Here is a 15,189-nt window from a genome sequence, read left to right as displayed (position 1 = left end):
CATGGATCATGAGGATAGTTTGTGTGTTGCAGAAAAACATCACTAACATGTGCATAGAAGTGCACCCACAAAAGAAGTGCATGTGCAAGACGCACTCTGGTTAGTGCTGTTCTTAATGATGTCTGTAATTAATATTAGTGTATACTTTATTAATTCTGCAGGAAATTAGTCCACTGCATGATTTAACCCATTCACTCAGTGAAGCAGTGAAGCAGTGGGCAGCCACCAAATCAACTAGTGTGTAGAGATGGTAACTTGCTCAGGGGTACCTCAGGGTAGCTGTTCAGTGGATTTGTTACCAAGTCTGAATCACTCTGAATTAAAGGGCTTGTGAGTTCTGCATGCTTGCCCACGTTTCTTGATAAAAGGAGATAAGTTTACTTAGAGATGGGCCATGAGGACAACAACAAAAGAGAAGTCTGAAGTACTTAAGCAAAAATAAATTGTATTGCAAAAGCCAAAAATCCATCTTTTAAATAATAGTTCTGTGAACATTTTATGTAAATGTGAGCCATTACTGGATGAAAATGTAATACAGAAATGCCAAATTATGTGTCTCACTGTGTGTGTGTGTGTGCGTGTGTGTGTGTGTGTGTGTGTGTGTGTGTGCGTGTCTTTGTTCACTTTTTGACATTTGAACATTCATTAATTCTGAAGGTGTTTTCATAGCTGTCAGCTTTTTGAATGTCTGTAGAGACCGACTATCATGAGAAAGATCGATGGGTCTGTTTGTGCCCCGGTCACCCAGAGGTACATTCCTTATGACAGCAGCGGCTATAAAATATGATAGCAGCTGCTGCCAAGGCTCCTCTACCTCAGACAAGGAAGAGCCTGCAGACTGAATGCAGTTCATGTCTCCTGTCTCTTCTTCTTCTCTATAAAACAACTCAGTAGTGTGAATTACTGATGCACAATGAATAAATGAGGATGTAAAATATGTTGTGTTTTAGTCTGATGATCTTGAATTTTTAAAATGCATTTTCACAGAGAGACAAATGTGAACTTTGCCACAGTTTAAATGGGACTTGCTGTTCCACATGTACAGGGAGTGCAGAATTATTAGGCAAATGAGTATTTTGTCCACATCATCCTCTTCATGCATGTTGTCTTACTCCAAGCTGTATAGGCTCGAAAGCCTACTACCAATTAAGCATATTAGGTGATGTGCATCTCTGTAATGAGAAGGGGTGTGGTCTAATGACATCAACACCCTATATCAGGTGTGCATAATTATTAGGCAACTTCCTTTCCTTTGACAAAATGGGTCAAAAGAAGGACTTGACAGGCTCAGAAAAGTCAAAAATAGTGAGATATCTTGCAGAGGGATGCAGCAGTCTTAAAATTGCAAAGCTTCTGAAGCGTGATCATCGAACAATCAAGCGTTTAATTCAAAATAGTCAACAGGGTCGCAAGAAGCGTGTGGAAAAACCAAGGCGCAAAATAACTGCCCATGAACTGAGAAAAGTCAAGCGTGCAGCTGCCAAGATGCCACTTGCCACCAGTTTGGCCATATTTCAGAGCTGCAACATCACTGGAGTGCCCAAAAGCACAAGGTGTGCAATACTCAGAGACATGGCCAAGGTAAGAAAGGCTGAAAGACGACCACCACTGAACAAGACACACAAGCTGAAACGTCAAGACTGGGCCAAGAAATATCTCAAGACTGATTTTTCTAAGGTTTTATGGACTGATGAAATGAGAGTGAGTCTTGATGGGCCAGATGGATGGGCCCGTGGCTGGATTGGTAAAGGGCAGAGAGCTCCAGTCCGACTCAGACGCCAGCAAGGTGGAGGTGGAGTACTGGTTTGGGCTGGTATCATCAAAGATGAGCTTGTGGGGCCTTTTCGGGTTGAGGATGGAGTCAAGCTCAACTCCCAGTACTACTGCCAGTTTCTGGAAGACACCTTCTTCAAGCAGTGGTACAGGAAGAAGTCTGCATCCTTCAAGAAAAACATGATTTTCATGCAGGACAATGCTCCATCACACGCGTCCAAGTACTCCACAGCGTGGCTGGCAAGAAAGGGTATAAAAGAAGAAAAACTAATGACATGGCCTCCTTGTTCACCTGATCTGAACCCCATTGAGAACCTGTGGTCCATCATCAAATGTGAGATTTACAAGGAGGGAAAACAGTACACCTCTCTGAACAGTGTCTGGGAGGCTGTGGTTGCTGCTGCACGCAATGTTGATGGTGAACAGATCAAAACACTGACAGAATCCATGGATGGCAGGCTTTTGAGTGTCCTTGCAAAGAAAGGTGGCTATATTGGTCGCTGATTTGTTTTTGTTTTGTTTTTGAATGTCAGAAATGTATATTTGTGAATGTGGAGATGTTATATTGGTTTCACTGGTAAAAATAAATAATTGAAATGGGTATATATTTGTTTTTTGTTAAGTTGCCTAATAATTATGCACAGTAATAGTCACCTGCACACACAGATATCCCCCTAAAATAGCTAAAACTAAACACAAACTAAAAACTACTTCCAAAAACATTCAGCTTTGATATTAATGAGTTTTTTGGGTTCATTGAGAACATGGTTGTTGTTCAGTAATAAGATTATTCCTCAAAAATACAACTTGCCTAATAATTCTGCACTCCCTGTATGACGATTTAGAGGTTAGCCTTCATGCAATGCACATACAAGCTATACAAAAATTTACCCTCATAATAATTAGAGGCCCCCTAAGCACATAGGCAATTTCTAAATGTAATATTTTTCAATCAATACCAATTTATAATACCTTGATACATTTGAAGCTTCAGAATTAAAAGACAAAACGTTTTGGTTCAGCACAAAATAAGTTATAACATATGAAAGGTTTCTTTTTTTACCCACTACTTGGATACTTTACCTTTTTGCTATATTATTCTCACTGTTATTATGATGGTCTGGAATCGGGTGACTTTGTTTATGTTTTTGATTATTTAAGGTTCTGTAATTTAGTGTTTGTATTGCTAGTTCCCTTCCTTTATCTCGTTTGGCTCTTGACAAAGGCGGTCACACTTTTCTCCCTCCCTTATCTTTCCTGCTTGGCTTCTCATGTTCTTCTCTAGTCTCGTCTACTTTTGTACTTTTGCCCTGGGAGAGTCTCATGGTCTGTTCTCTAAAACCTAAAAGAGGAATTATGGATTTGATCAACTGGTCCCTGAAAGCAATTGACACCCTATTCTCAACGAGAAGCCTGGGTTCGGATGAGCCCATGTGTCCTGGAGGGACGTTCCCTGCTGGATACACGAGGGACAGGTGGAGGAAATAAAGGGTCGTTTGTCTGGCGGGGCTGTCAATCGAGGACATTGAAGACATCTACCTTTTCAGAAGCATCATAACGGGGCTCATGCTGATCAGACCTGGCTTGGCCCTGGCTTATCGAAGATTAAAGAAAGCGGAATCGGCTGTTCAAAACCCCCACAAGGCTGCTCGCTATGATTGAAGCAATGGGGCGAGTCGTGACTTCTGGAAATGTACTCATTAAACGCAGCACGGATAAGATCTTGGAGAAGCTGAAGGCTATCGTGAGTACTCAGACTATGCTCTTTGAGCATAAATTGGATAACATCTTGGAGACGTTCACGGCTCTCCAACAGGAGATTAAGAGACGAATGACGGACATTTGGATCAACCATAAAACTGACATGCAGGTGTTCGCACTAAGCCACCATCATTTCATGCCGCTACCATATCGGCGCCAGCTGTGGCCTCAAGGCTGGAGCTGGACAACAAAAACTTCCCCCTGATAACACACTGTGTTTAGACTGTTTGTTCCTATCCTACGCACCCCATACGCACTGCATATGACAAATAAAAGGCTTGATTGATTGATAGAATAGAATAGAATAGAATTCAACTTTATTGTCATTGCACATGTCACAGGTACAGGGCAACGAAATGCAGTTTGCATCCATCCAGAAGTGCTTTAGCCGCGATATAGATATATTACAATATATATTAGCAATAATATAAATGTGTAAGTATATTACAGAAATGGGTCTTTTATGGTATGTTATAATGTACACGGTGTGAAGTATGTTATGAATATTCTATAACTATAAGTATGTACAGGCTGTAGTGAGTACAAGCTATGTACAGGCTATGAACAGGATATAAATATGAAATAAAAACTACACAGAAATCTGAGATATACAGTTATACAGAAATGTGAACTATGCAAGTTATAAACAGTTGTAGGATTGAAAAATTATCATATGTACAGAATGATATTCACACAGAACTATACAGTAGTGCAGTTAGGATAATTGTGATAGTGATAAAGTGCTAGTGGTTGTGGGTGTGTGTATGTTCAGTCCATGAGTTTAACGTGGGTCAGATGTCAGGAGGCAGAGTTCAGGAGTCTGACAGCTGTGGGGAAGAAGCTGTTCCGGTACCTGGTGGTCTTAGTCCGGAGGCTCCTGTAGCGCCTCCCAGAGGGCAGGAGGGTGAAGAGTCTATGTGATGGGTGACTGGGGTCTCTGATGATTTTCCCAGCCCTTTTCAGACACCGCTTCCTGTAGATGTCCTTTATGGCAGGAAGTGGTGCTCCGGCGATGCGCTGGGCAGTTTTCACGACCCTCTGCAACGCCTTCCGGTCCGAGGCGGAGCAGTTCCCGTACCAGACTGTTATACAGTTGGTCAGGATGCTCTCGATGGTGCAGCGGTAGAAGTTCACCAGGATGTCTGAGGACAGGTGGTTCTTCCTCAGAGTCCTCAAGAAGAAGAGGCGCTGGTGAGCCTTCTTGACCAGCTTGGAGCAGTTGGTTGTCCAGGTGAGATCCTCGGAGATGTGGACTCCCAGGAACTTGAAGCTGCTCACACGCTCCACAGCCGTCCCCTTAATGTGGATGGGTGGATGTGGGTCAGCATTCCTCCTGTAGTCCACGATGAGCTCCTTGGTCTTCTCGGTGTTAAGCAGCAGGTTGTTTGTGTCGCACCACTCAGCCAGACGATCCACCTCCTCCCTGTAGGCGGTCTCATCGTTGTCGCTGATGAGGCCAATCACCGTGGTGTCATCTGCAAACTTAATGATGGTGTTGGAACCATCAGCAGGTCTGCAGTCGTGGGTGAAGAGGGAGTAGAGGAAAGGGCTCATCACACAGCCTTGTGGTACACCGGTGTTCATTGTGATTGTTGATGAGCAGCGGTTATCCAGTCGGACATGCTGGGGGCGGTTGGTCAGGAAGTCCAGTAACCATTTGCAGATGAGGGAACTGATGCCCAGGTCTGTCAGTTTCCTGATGAGTTGTGAGGGGTGGATTGTGTTGAACGCTGAACTGAAGTCTATAAACAGCATTCTGGCGTAGGTGTTGTTGTTGTCCAGGTGTGAGAGGACAGAGTGCAGTGCGATGGAGACTGCATCCTCTGTGCTCCTGTTCTGGCGGTATGCAAATTGGTGGGGGTCCAGGGTGGGGGGGAGACAGGATTTGAAGTGTGCTAGGACCAGCTGCTCTAAGCACTTAGTGATGATGGGGGTGAGTGCTACTGGGCGGTAGTCATTGAGGCTAGATGGGTTGGAGTTTTTGGGTATCGGGACGATGGAGGTGGTTTTGAAGCAGGCCGGTACCACAGCGTGGGCCAAGGACAGGTTGAATATGTCTGTCAGGACTCCTGCAAGCTCCCCAGAACACGCTCTGAGAACACGCCCGGGGATGCCATCAGGACCTGCAGCCTTGTGGACATTGATCCTGCTCAGCACCGCTCCTACATCGGTGGGGGAGAGAGTCAGAGGTTGGTGGTCTGGCGTCGTGTCTGTTTTGGTTGTGGTTGTGGGGTTCCCTCGCTCAAAACAAGCATAAAAGTTGTTGAGCTCGTTGAGGAAGGAGACATCAGAGGATGCGGGGGAGGGTTTGGTGGTCCTGTAGTCTGTAATGGTCTGGAGTCCTTGCCACATGCGTCGGGGGTTGGAGTTGGAGAAGTGTTCTTCTACCTTCTTTTTGTAGTGGTGTTTGGCTTTTTTGATGCCCTTCTTTAGTACTTAGTCGATTCCTTAGTACTTCAGTTTTTTTCTAGCCCTTTGGTTTTGTCACGGTGCCTCCCTTGTGTTACATCTAGTGTTCCTGGTTTCTAAGTTGGTGTATTTCCTGTTTTACTGACAGTCCTGTGTCCTGCGTTAGTGTTTTCAGTTTTGCTCTCCATCCCATCTCGTCATGTCCGATGAGTCTCAGCTGTGTACCCCTCCTGTTTCCATTTTCCTAATTACCCTCTGTGTGTAGATATTGTGTGTTTCCTTTTGTTCCTCATTGTCTGCATTTCCCCTGCTGTTGTTTCCTCTTTGTTTCCAGGTTTCATGTTTCTTGTATAGTTTTTCCAGTTTAGGTTTTTCTTTATTTCAGTGCCCCATTTCCTTTTGTTTTTGTAATGTTTTGTGCAGCAAAGAATAAAGGCTTGCTTTTTATTAATACCCACCTCATCTCCATGTGTTTGTATTTTGGTCTGCATTCACCTCACTCCAAGCCATCTGCTTTGGCAGATGTGACAGTTATAATATTAACGTTCAAATATAGTCTTAATCTAAGACTCTACAAATATTGAACTGGTGGATCACTCTTACTGCTAGCTGGTGTACCCCTAGTGCTGGTCCAGAGAACTGTGTTTAAAAGTAGTGACAAATCACTCCTTGGAAAATAAGGGACTATTTGAAAGAAAGCATGTGCATGAAATAAAACTGATTTTTAACTCTAGACAGATGTTAACAGGTTAACAAAGCTCTATTCAAACCTCAAATGATGCTGCTCAGCCTGTCTGAGAAACTGTATGTCAGGGTGAAGAGCAGAAAGGAACAAATGTTCTGATGCCATTTAATGTAGATGATGAGGTTATTTATTCAGCTCTGACATGCAGACAGATGGAGATAGGAGGTATTGATTAAACTACAAAGCTTGTAATCATGTTCCCTGTTGTTTGAACTGTGCATGTTTGTGTTCAGACTTTAAACCAGAGCCAGACATCATCTACTCTTCACTGAAGTAGTCCACCAGTCCAACCACTGACGCTCCCTACTGGTCTCCCCAGCACTTCAGACCAGAGTACATCCACATGTCCCAAAGATTTTTTTGTCTCAAAAAACAATCTTCTTTTTTAAATGGAATTTTTAAAAGTCTGTGTAGATTCTCAGTTATGCCGGTCATGGTAGTCTAAGGAGCTTGAAAACAGACGGCAACTGCTTTATTTTTTTTTTATGTTTTAAGATGTTTCACCTCTCATCCATGAGGCTTCTTCAGTTCTAAAACCACAAGGTGCAGAGTTCCAGGAAGGCAATCCCCCACCCCCACCCGTAGGGTATAAATATCCGGGATGCTCAATCTTTTGATGAAACTGAAACATCTTCAAAAAAACTTAAACACATCCACACGCCTTTTCTTCAAGCTCCTCCGAATTTTTAAAAGCATATTGCTGTTCATATGTATTCAGTAACTTTATGTCCGGACAATGTTATATTATGAGTAATAATTCAAAAATCCATATACAAAAAACACACACATGCACGCACAGTGACATTTCAGACCTTCTTCAGAATACTGTATATACTGTGGGCACAAGTTTCCATCATGGTGCTGATCCAGAATCCTTCCCTTATTATTTATTACTAGAGCTACAATAATAAAGCAATGAGGGAAAAAAATAATAAATATGAAATAATGTATTTATGATGATTCATTTTGTTTGACTATCCACTCTGTGCAGGGAGAAAGTTTATTACATTTTTAATCAGCATTTTGTCATATTTGAAATATAAATCTAATATAATCTGTTTGTTAATGTATGTTCTTTAAAATACAGCGTGTGGTTTTTTTAAAAAAATATTATAATTATAATAATCCATTATTATGTGGACATGCATATTAGATCGTTTTAAGTGAAATATAAGCCCTCCATAAAGGCAGGAAAAGCCCTGTAACTTACTTTAAAACTACATATGTTCCCTAAAACGGTGACAGAGCTACAGACCCATGACAGCCTTACCCAGTGAGCCAGCAGCTATGACCAGCACTACTTGTGCAGTTAATAAAAGGACAGGTAATGTTTGTCGCGCTGTTGCACACACAGCACGCTCGTTTGTTTCAGTTCGTCAGTTGCCACAAGACAGCTTACCAACGTGTACGTAATAAGCTAACATTCCTGTGTGCTTTAGACTACAGTGTGCGCTGTACACCTAGTTACTGGTTTTGTCGCATCAGTCTGTGTCTCTGAGTTAATTTGTGTTTCTCCTACAGCTCCGGACCGCAAAAAATGCGCGTGCTTTTTGTGAGCTCGTTCCCGGATCGTAACCAGCACGTTCTGCCGTCAAGGGCGATCATTGGTTAATGGTGATCATGTGACTGATGCAAGCCAGATCCTTTTATTTAGCAAAACTGTGATTAATAGTTAAATATTATTGTTGAGGGGCACAGACAGGACTCCGCACGCACACACACATTTAAAAAAATAAAAATAAAAATTAAAAAGAAAATCGCCTCAACAAAAGGGCACTTTGGGCACCCATCAGGAAAGGGGCGGGTGCTCAAGCCCCTCCTGCCCCCCTCCCCTTTGCACGTGCCTGATTATGTGCATGTGGTTCTCCCTAAAAACATTGAAGCAATTCAGATCAGTGAGAGAAGGCTGAAGAAGAATCGATATGTTAACTCCTCTTATAGAAAATGATGAGTCTGTGCGCACAATCCTGGTGACTGAGTTTCAAGTGGAGCTCGGGATTTATCCAGAGGAGAGCTGCAATATTGCAAACTGTTCTACTGTATAAACCTGAAATGTCTGCCTAACAAATAACGCCAAATAGTATTTTATTGCCAGATCACAAGTCATCTGTGTGTAAATTAGTACTGCTACTGTGCCACGTGCGCAGGTTTTAAAAATATTTTATTTTATTTTAGCAGTGAGATGTGATGAAGGTAGTGGAGAGATTGGTTCTTGCCTGGCTCTGAACCCGCTTCAGTTTATTTACCAGCCTCAGGTTTGAAAAAACCATCCAAAGTGCCTGTTATGCACTCGCTTTGATAACATCTAACAGATAAATGAGAGGCAAAGGATAAACAGTCCCAGAAGCAATTATCATATTCACATTAGGCACAGCACATGCTTTTTGAGTGTTAGATTTTAGGACAATTTGGAGTAAATCACATGCAGCAAACCTTTATAAATGTCATTTGTATGTTTAGTTTAAATGTTTTCCTTTTGAAAAATAAACTTGTACAAACACAGATATGGTAGGACCAGCCACAAAAACCCCTTTCTATAACTTTGAGTCATAGACAATGTTGGATAACACCTCCCACCCACTCCATGACGTGCTGGTCAGTCACAGGAGCACGTTCAGTGAGAGACTGAGAGTACCGAAAAGCACCACTGAACGACACAGGAAATCATTCCTGCCTGTGGTCATCTCCCTGTACGACTCATCCACTTAACACACTGTTTACTGCAACAGCTACACCCTTTTTACACATGTTCTTCCTTTTTCAGCTATTTATTAATAAGTGACTTTTATATGCATGTATATATTGTGCTATTCTTACTTAGTGTATTGTCTGTCTTTGTTACTGTTTGTTTATAATGGAGCACTGTAACCAAAAATAATTTCCCCTAGGGATCAATAAAGTATTCTGATTCTGATTCTGATAAAACTGATACTGTGTCTCTTAATAAGTAAATCCAGCAACTTTTAAAGTCCAAAAGAAGGCACTGTGACCTGCATAAACATAAACCACAGGGTAAGAACACACTGTGGTCAGGTACAATGCTGAGATTCATCTTCTGCTCATAGCACTTTAAACATGTCAGAATTTGACCTCATCGAGATCAGGAAAAAGTAGTTAGGTGATAGAAGGTAATTTGGGATGTTGTTTCTACAGTAGCAACTTCGAGTTAAGAGAGTCAAAGTTTAAATGTTTTTTTTATCTTTCCCTCTTTTCTAATAACTCGTGTAAAGAGAGAGCAGAGGAGGTGAGGAAAAGGCAAAGATGAAGGCTCAAATGAGGAGTTTAAAAGGGAGTTTTTCCTTCCCACTGTCTCCAAAGTGCTTGCTCGTAGGGGGTCATATGACTGTTGAATTTTTCTTTGTGTGTAATATGCTAGAGTCTGCCTTACAATATAAAGCACCTTGAGGCGAATATTCAACTGAAAATTGAAATTCCCAACATGAAGTAACGTGACAGATGTTTTAATGACATACAGAAACAGTGTAGGCAAGAAAATGCAATTATCTTAAAAAAACTGTAACAACTCGTGAATAAAATGAGCTGTTTGTATATACCAGCTGCGCCTCTTTTATAAGTTAAAGGTAAAAATGTTTCTACCGGATCCACAAATGACAGAAGAAGAGTCAGAGTTTCAACTTGTTTATTTCCAAACATCAAACATTCCTCTTTCTTGCCTTATTAAGCCATGTGAAACTTCTAAGCTCCTCCTCCTCTGCACTTATCCACTTGCAACATCTTTGTTTACCTAACGATTTATTTATTCATTCAAAATTGTCGGGTATCTTTTTGCACGATAAAAGGACTATAGCAGTGCAAGTTTAAAGACTTAATGTGAGAGCAAGTTATTTTCCACTCATTTTTCTTTCTAAACGCTAACATGCCAGATTGTAGACAGATAAGTGACGCATACTGATGCTATCGTATTTTCTGTAAGCAATTACAGGGGCACACCACATAAAGAAACATTCAGTGCTATGTTTGCCTCAAACCTTCCTGAACCTACTAAACTGGACACCACCAGACTCATGCTGAGTAGTTCTCATAAACGCTGCCATACTTTTGGACTGGAAAACAGAGACGCAGCTTCGGAAATGCATTCAAACTTTTCTCATCTTTCAGTGGAATTTCTAATTGGAGTGGGTATTTCCTGATATTTTCTTTAAATATTATTTATTTGTTTTAAAACTACCTGTTTATTTGACTGTGTCTTGATGAATCTTTTAATTGGCTATTCGCCACTTAATGATCATATTAATTTTACCCTTTTGTGTAAAGTGTTTGTTAAAAGCACTTATTAAGGAAACTTTACTTACTTTACTTAGATGAGTGTTTAAGATGACCCTTCAGAACAGCAGTGAGTGATGTGAAACAGGCTTTGGTGTTTCTTTTTTAATCATTTTAATTTGTTTGGATGCACTTAAAAGTAGGGTTACATCTGTGATAATCATGGCTTGATTGATTGTTAATGTTCATTCAGGTGAACCAGGATTAAAAACTGTGGGCTTCAAATAAACAGCCAATTGACATGGAAACAAAACATTCTGAATTTTTTACATTTAATTATTCATATTTGCAGAAGCCAAACCTGCTGTAAACAGCTGTTGGTCCTGTTGGGTGGTGTTGTTGCCAGTTTTTCTTTGGTGACCCATCGGGGGTTTTTGACAGCACTGGATAACCTGGTGGATATCGAATGGTAAACAGATGTTTTGCTGGCTGTTGGCCTGTTGGCTGGTAGGGTAATCGGAGTGATAGAGTACTGCTGAAAGAGTAGTAAGATTAGGGGAAAATAAAACAAAAAATGTATCAGTCTCTCTTTTGCTTTGAACTTGCTTGATAGATGGCAAGTGCCAGCCCCAAAAATTAAAGCCTGTTACAGGGTGGTCATGAGAACGAAACATGGACCGCACTTTTTTTTTTTTTAATCACGTGATTTATTATCTCACGTCTTCTTTTTTTTTGTTATGTAGTTATTTATTATCACCAACCTACCAAAACGGACTACAAAATGGTGGACAGTGCAACTGACTGAGAAATCCGTTCCAACACGGTCAGCTTTATTTAAAACTTGGATTTATGTAATCTAGTCAGGTTTTAAACTCAGGTTCTGTTATTCATCATTCACAAAGATACCAGTATCATCAGACATTTATAACAATCTAAGGTCAGCAGAACTAAGAACACGGAAATGTTTCGATCACCCTGTCGGATTCTGTTTATCTGCGTAGTCGTGTTTATCTCTGCAGGTGAGACTTAACTGTTAGAAACCAACCTCTTTATCTCTCTAAGATGAAGTTGAAACTAATCAGTCTTGTTTACATAGTAAAAATGTTTACAAAGAGTTATTTTTTATACTGATTCAGCATTTCTGTGTGTGTGAAGGAGACATGAGGCTGCATTGAGCGTGTGGGTTATATTCTGGTCTCATTTATGACAGACCCCAGAATATTTGTTTCCCACCCAATGGGGTAGTAAGATTTCTTGACAACTAATGTGGCTCATATTGACTCTGCTGGGATACACAACAACATACAGCATAATGTTGTAGCCCACACACTCATTTCCTTGTGTCGCACTCTTAAATGTCCGTGTAGCAACACAGCCTAGTGTGGAACACAAATCAGCCTGTAAGCAATAATTCACATTATTACAGTGTGGACCTAGCATGTCAGTGTATTTCAGATCTCACAGAGACAAAGAAGTGTAATGTGTGTGTCAGTGTGATGTGTTGTAGTGTCAGGAGTCAGTATACAGCTATGAAGCTTTTTGTTCAGTGTATACAAACAGCTGTAGCTCCATAAAGGCAGCATGCAGAGACTCACAGTGTCTTATAATGAGAGGACTTTTTGTGTTTAGTTCAGTTTTTTCCAGAGCTGGTTTTCTTCTTTCAGTTCAAGTCTTTTTAAATATTACTGTATGGAGGTTTTGTGTGAGAGGCAAGATTTAGGAGCATCAGTGCAGGTATTACAATAAAGACATCCAGACTGTCAATGAACTCATCCATCAATAAAGTTTTACCAAACTAGCTGATTCTAAAACTAAAGACAGACTTTTATTTGAGTTTATTTCATTTTCAAAGTTCACAAAATTATTTCAGAGGATGTTTTTTATCCATCTCAGTCTTTCCTCATTAACTTTGTTTCCAAACTTCTCAGCCTGACCACTCCCTCTGATGAACTTATTCATAATGCCGTCCATTCTGCTCACTCACAATGAAAATCTGAACACTAACTTTGTGTCAGAGCCATCGTCACCAAACCCTCTTGTACCTTCGTTTCACTCTTGCTGCCGTCCTTCCCTCACAAATCAGCCCAGATGAAGATGCTAGGGATCAGGAAAGGAGGAGGCAGGAGATTCGCTGTCGTGACCCTTTAAGGGACCAGCTGAAAGAAGAAAAAATGCACACACAATAAAAGGCAGTCATCTATTAACAACAGACAATCCTCTATTTTGTGTGTGTATTTCTCCCTCTGTCTGGTGTCTGCTGTAGAAGTGAACAGTTGTACTTTGACCTTTAACCTCTCTGCTCTTTGTTGTTTCCAGTTTCAGACCAGAAAATCATCACAGTTCCGTCTGGACAGAACGTCACTCTGACATGTCGAGCTCCAAGCAACAACATCATAGTTGTAGAGTGGAGCAGAGCTGACCTGGGAAAAGAATGTGTCCTTATGTATCGAGATGAGCTTTTTGTTCCTGATGAGCAGCATCCATCTTTTAAGAATCGGGTGGATCTGCAGGACAGACAGATGAAGGATGGAGACGTGTCTCTGATTCTGAAGAATGTGATGATTAGTGATACTGGAACATACGAGTGTCGCATCTTCAGAAAAACAAACCGCAGGAAGAGAGCTCATCTGAAGACTCCCCCCATCAGCATTATCACACTGAGTGTTGTTGATCCTCCAGGTGAGTGAGTAGAGTTGAGTGTGTGTGTGATCAGAGGTGAAGCTGCTTCCTGGTTGTTGATGTTTGTTTCTAAAGATGTTGTTGATGAGACTTTGTAGAAAGCAGCTGGTCTGAGTGATGTGATCAGAGTGCAGTAGATAATGTCTGACAGCAGTTTGAAGAGGAAATGGATTCTGTTCTGTTCTTCACTCATCACCTACCTGACAGCTGACACCTCACACCTGTTTCTCACCTGCAGCTCAGACAGGAGGAAGAAGAGAGGGTGGAGACAATGGAGGGCATCCTGGACTTGTAGCAAGTCGGTCCTTTTTGGTGCTGCTTTTGTTGTTGTTGGGAGTTAATTTGGAGTTGATTTTATGATCAATAGAAGAACAAAAAGAAAACATCAAGAAAAAAACTTTAAGAAAAATCAGGTCAAAATTCATAGCATTATATTTAGTCACAAGAAATTTCACTAAATATTCAGTTCAAAAGAAATTTTGGGTGATTTGAAGGAAAACATGTCATCCACTGAAAATAACTGGAAACGTTAGTGATGGAAAATATGTTAAAATGATCTAATCTTAAGACAACTGCAAAAAAGAAAGTTCAAAGATCAACACATCAGATTTAACCAGCTTGTTTAAACAGTCTGATCACATATGTGACAGATGGATTTCAGCCTGAGATTAGTCATTAAGTAACATCTCACATCATCACTCATCTCAGAGATCATTGCATCTTTTTCATTGCAATGAGTGAGTCAGCTGTTTGTAAAATCAAACTTGTTCTGTGACGTTCGAACAACACAAACTGATCCTCGTGTAGAGATCAGCTGTTATAGTATAATTACACACATGTACTGAAACAAGTGAAAATGAAGACAAAAACGCTGTATGTGATGACATCAGTGTAGCTGGAGTGTTCTGTATTATGAAGCCAATGAGAGAAGTACATTCGACTTAACTCCAAAGGGAGCTCATATCATTTTAATTTAACTTTCAAGAGCTTTTCACATATTGTTGATTCATCTCCTTTAATATAATAAAATGCTTCATCATTAAAAGTTCCCCATTGTGTGAGTCTGTCTGTTCATTGCTAATAAAGTTTTGCATAATATTTTTATTGTCACGGTCCTGTGTCGGTGACCCAGTGTTTTGAGTTTTACTTTTGATTTTATCATGGATTATGACTGCTTGTGTTTTGGTTTCTGTCCTAAGTATTTCCAGCTCCCTAGTTCTTTAGTACTTCCTGAGTTCCAATTCTTAGGTTTTGTTATTTGGTTTCCTGGTGTTAACTCTGTCCCCTTCTGTCCCACATTTCAGGTCTCTATGTTCTGTCTCCCCAGTCTCTGTTAAGTTTATGTGTCTAGAGTTCAGTCGGTGTGTTTCCTGTTTTAGTTTGAAGGTCTGTGTCTCATGTCAGTGTTTCTAGTTTTGCTTCCCTTTGGTCTCGTCATGTCTGATTCCTTCCAGCTGTGCTCTCCTCCCGTGTCTCATTACCCTCGTTATTCCCCAGTGTATTTAAGCCCTGTGTTTCTCTGTGTCAGTGTTGTGTCCTCCCTCATGCTGTGTGATCCCTGGTGTTTCTCTCTGTGGAGTTTTAGGTTTAGTTTTCCC

At 40.9% G+C, this 15,189-nt stretch overlaps 1 protein-coding gene across 2 annotated transcripts; it reads left to right on the top strand.

The window, feature by feature from the left end:
* Positions 1-10,573: 10,573 nt before the first annotated feature.
* Positions 10,574-14,637, top strand: LOC109199138 (coxsackievirus and adenovirus receptor-like). Of its 2 annotated transcripts, XM_019354466.1 has the most exons (3): positions 11,023-11,931; positions 13,229-13,591; positions 13,830-14,637. In XM_019354466.1, the coding sequence occupies exons 1-3, from the start codon at positions 11,874-11,876 to the stop codon at positions 13,949-13,951; spliced, it is 543 nt and encodes a 180-aa protein (XP_019210011.1). In that variant the 5' UTR covers positions 11,023-11,873; the 3' UTR covers positions 13,952-14,637. The 2 variants fall into 2 exon arrangements, 1 of the variants encoding a protein (XP_019210011.1); XR_002059610.2 differs by lacking the exons at positions 11,023-11,931; positions 13,830-14,637 and adding an exon at positions 10,574-10,824 and having other exon boundaries at positions 13,229-13,665.
* Positions 14,638-15,189: the final 552 nt, after the last annotated feature.

The sequence above is a fragment of the Oreochromis niloticus genome, linkage group LG3, assembly GCF_001858045.2.
Source record: "Oreochromis niloticus isolate F11D_XX linkage group LG3, O_niloticus_UMD_NMBU, whole genome shotgun sequence".
In the NCBI taxonomy this organism is placed as follows: Eukaryota; Metazoa; Chordata; class Actinopteri; order Cichliformes; family Cichlidae; genus Oreochromis; species Oreochromis niloticus.
This window is presented reverse-complemented; position numbering and strand designations above follow the sequence as displayed.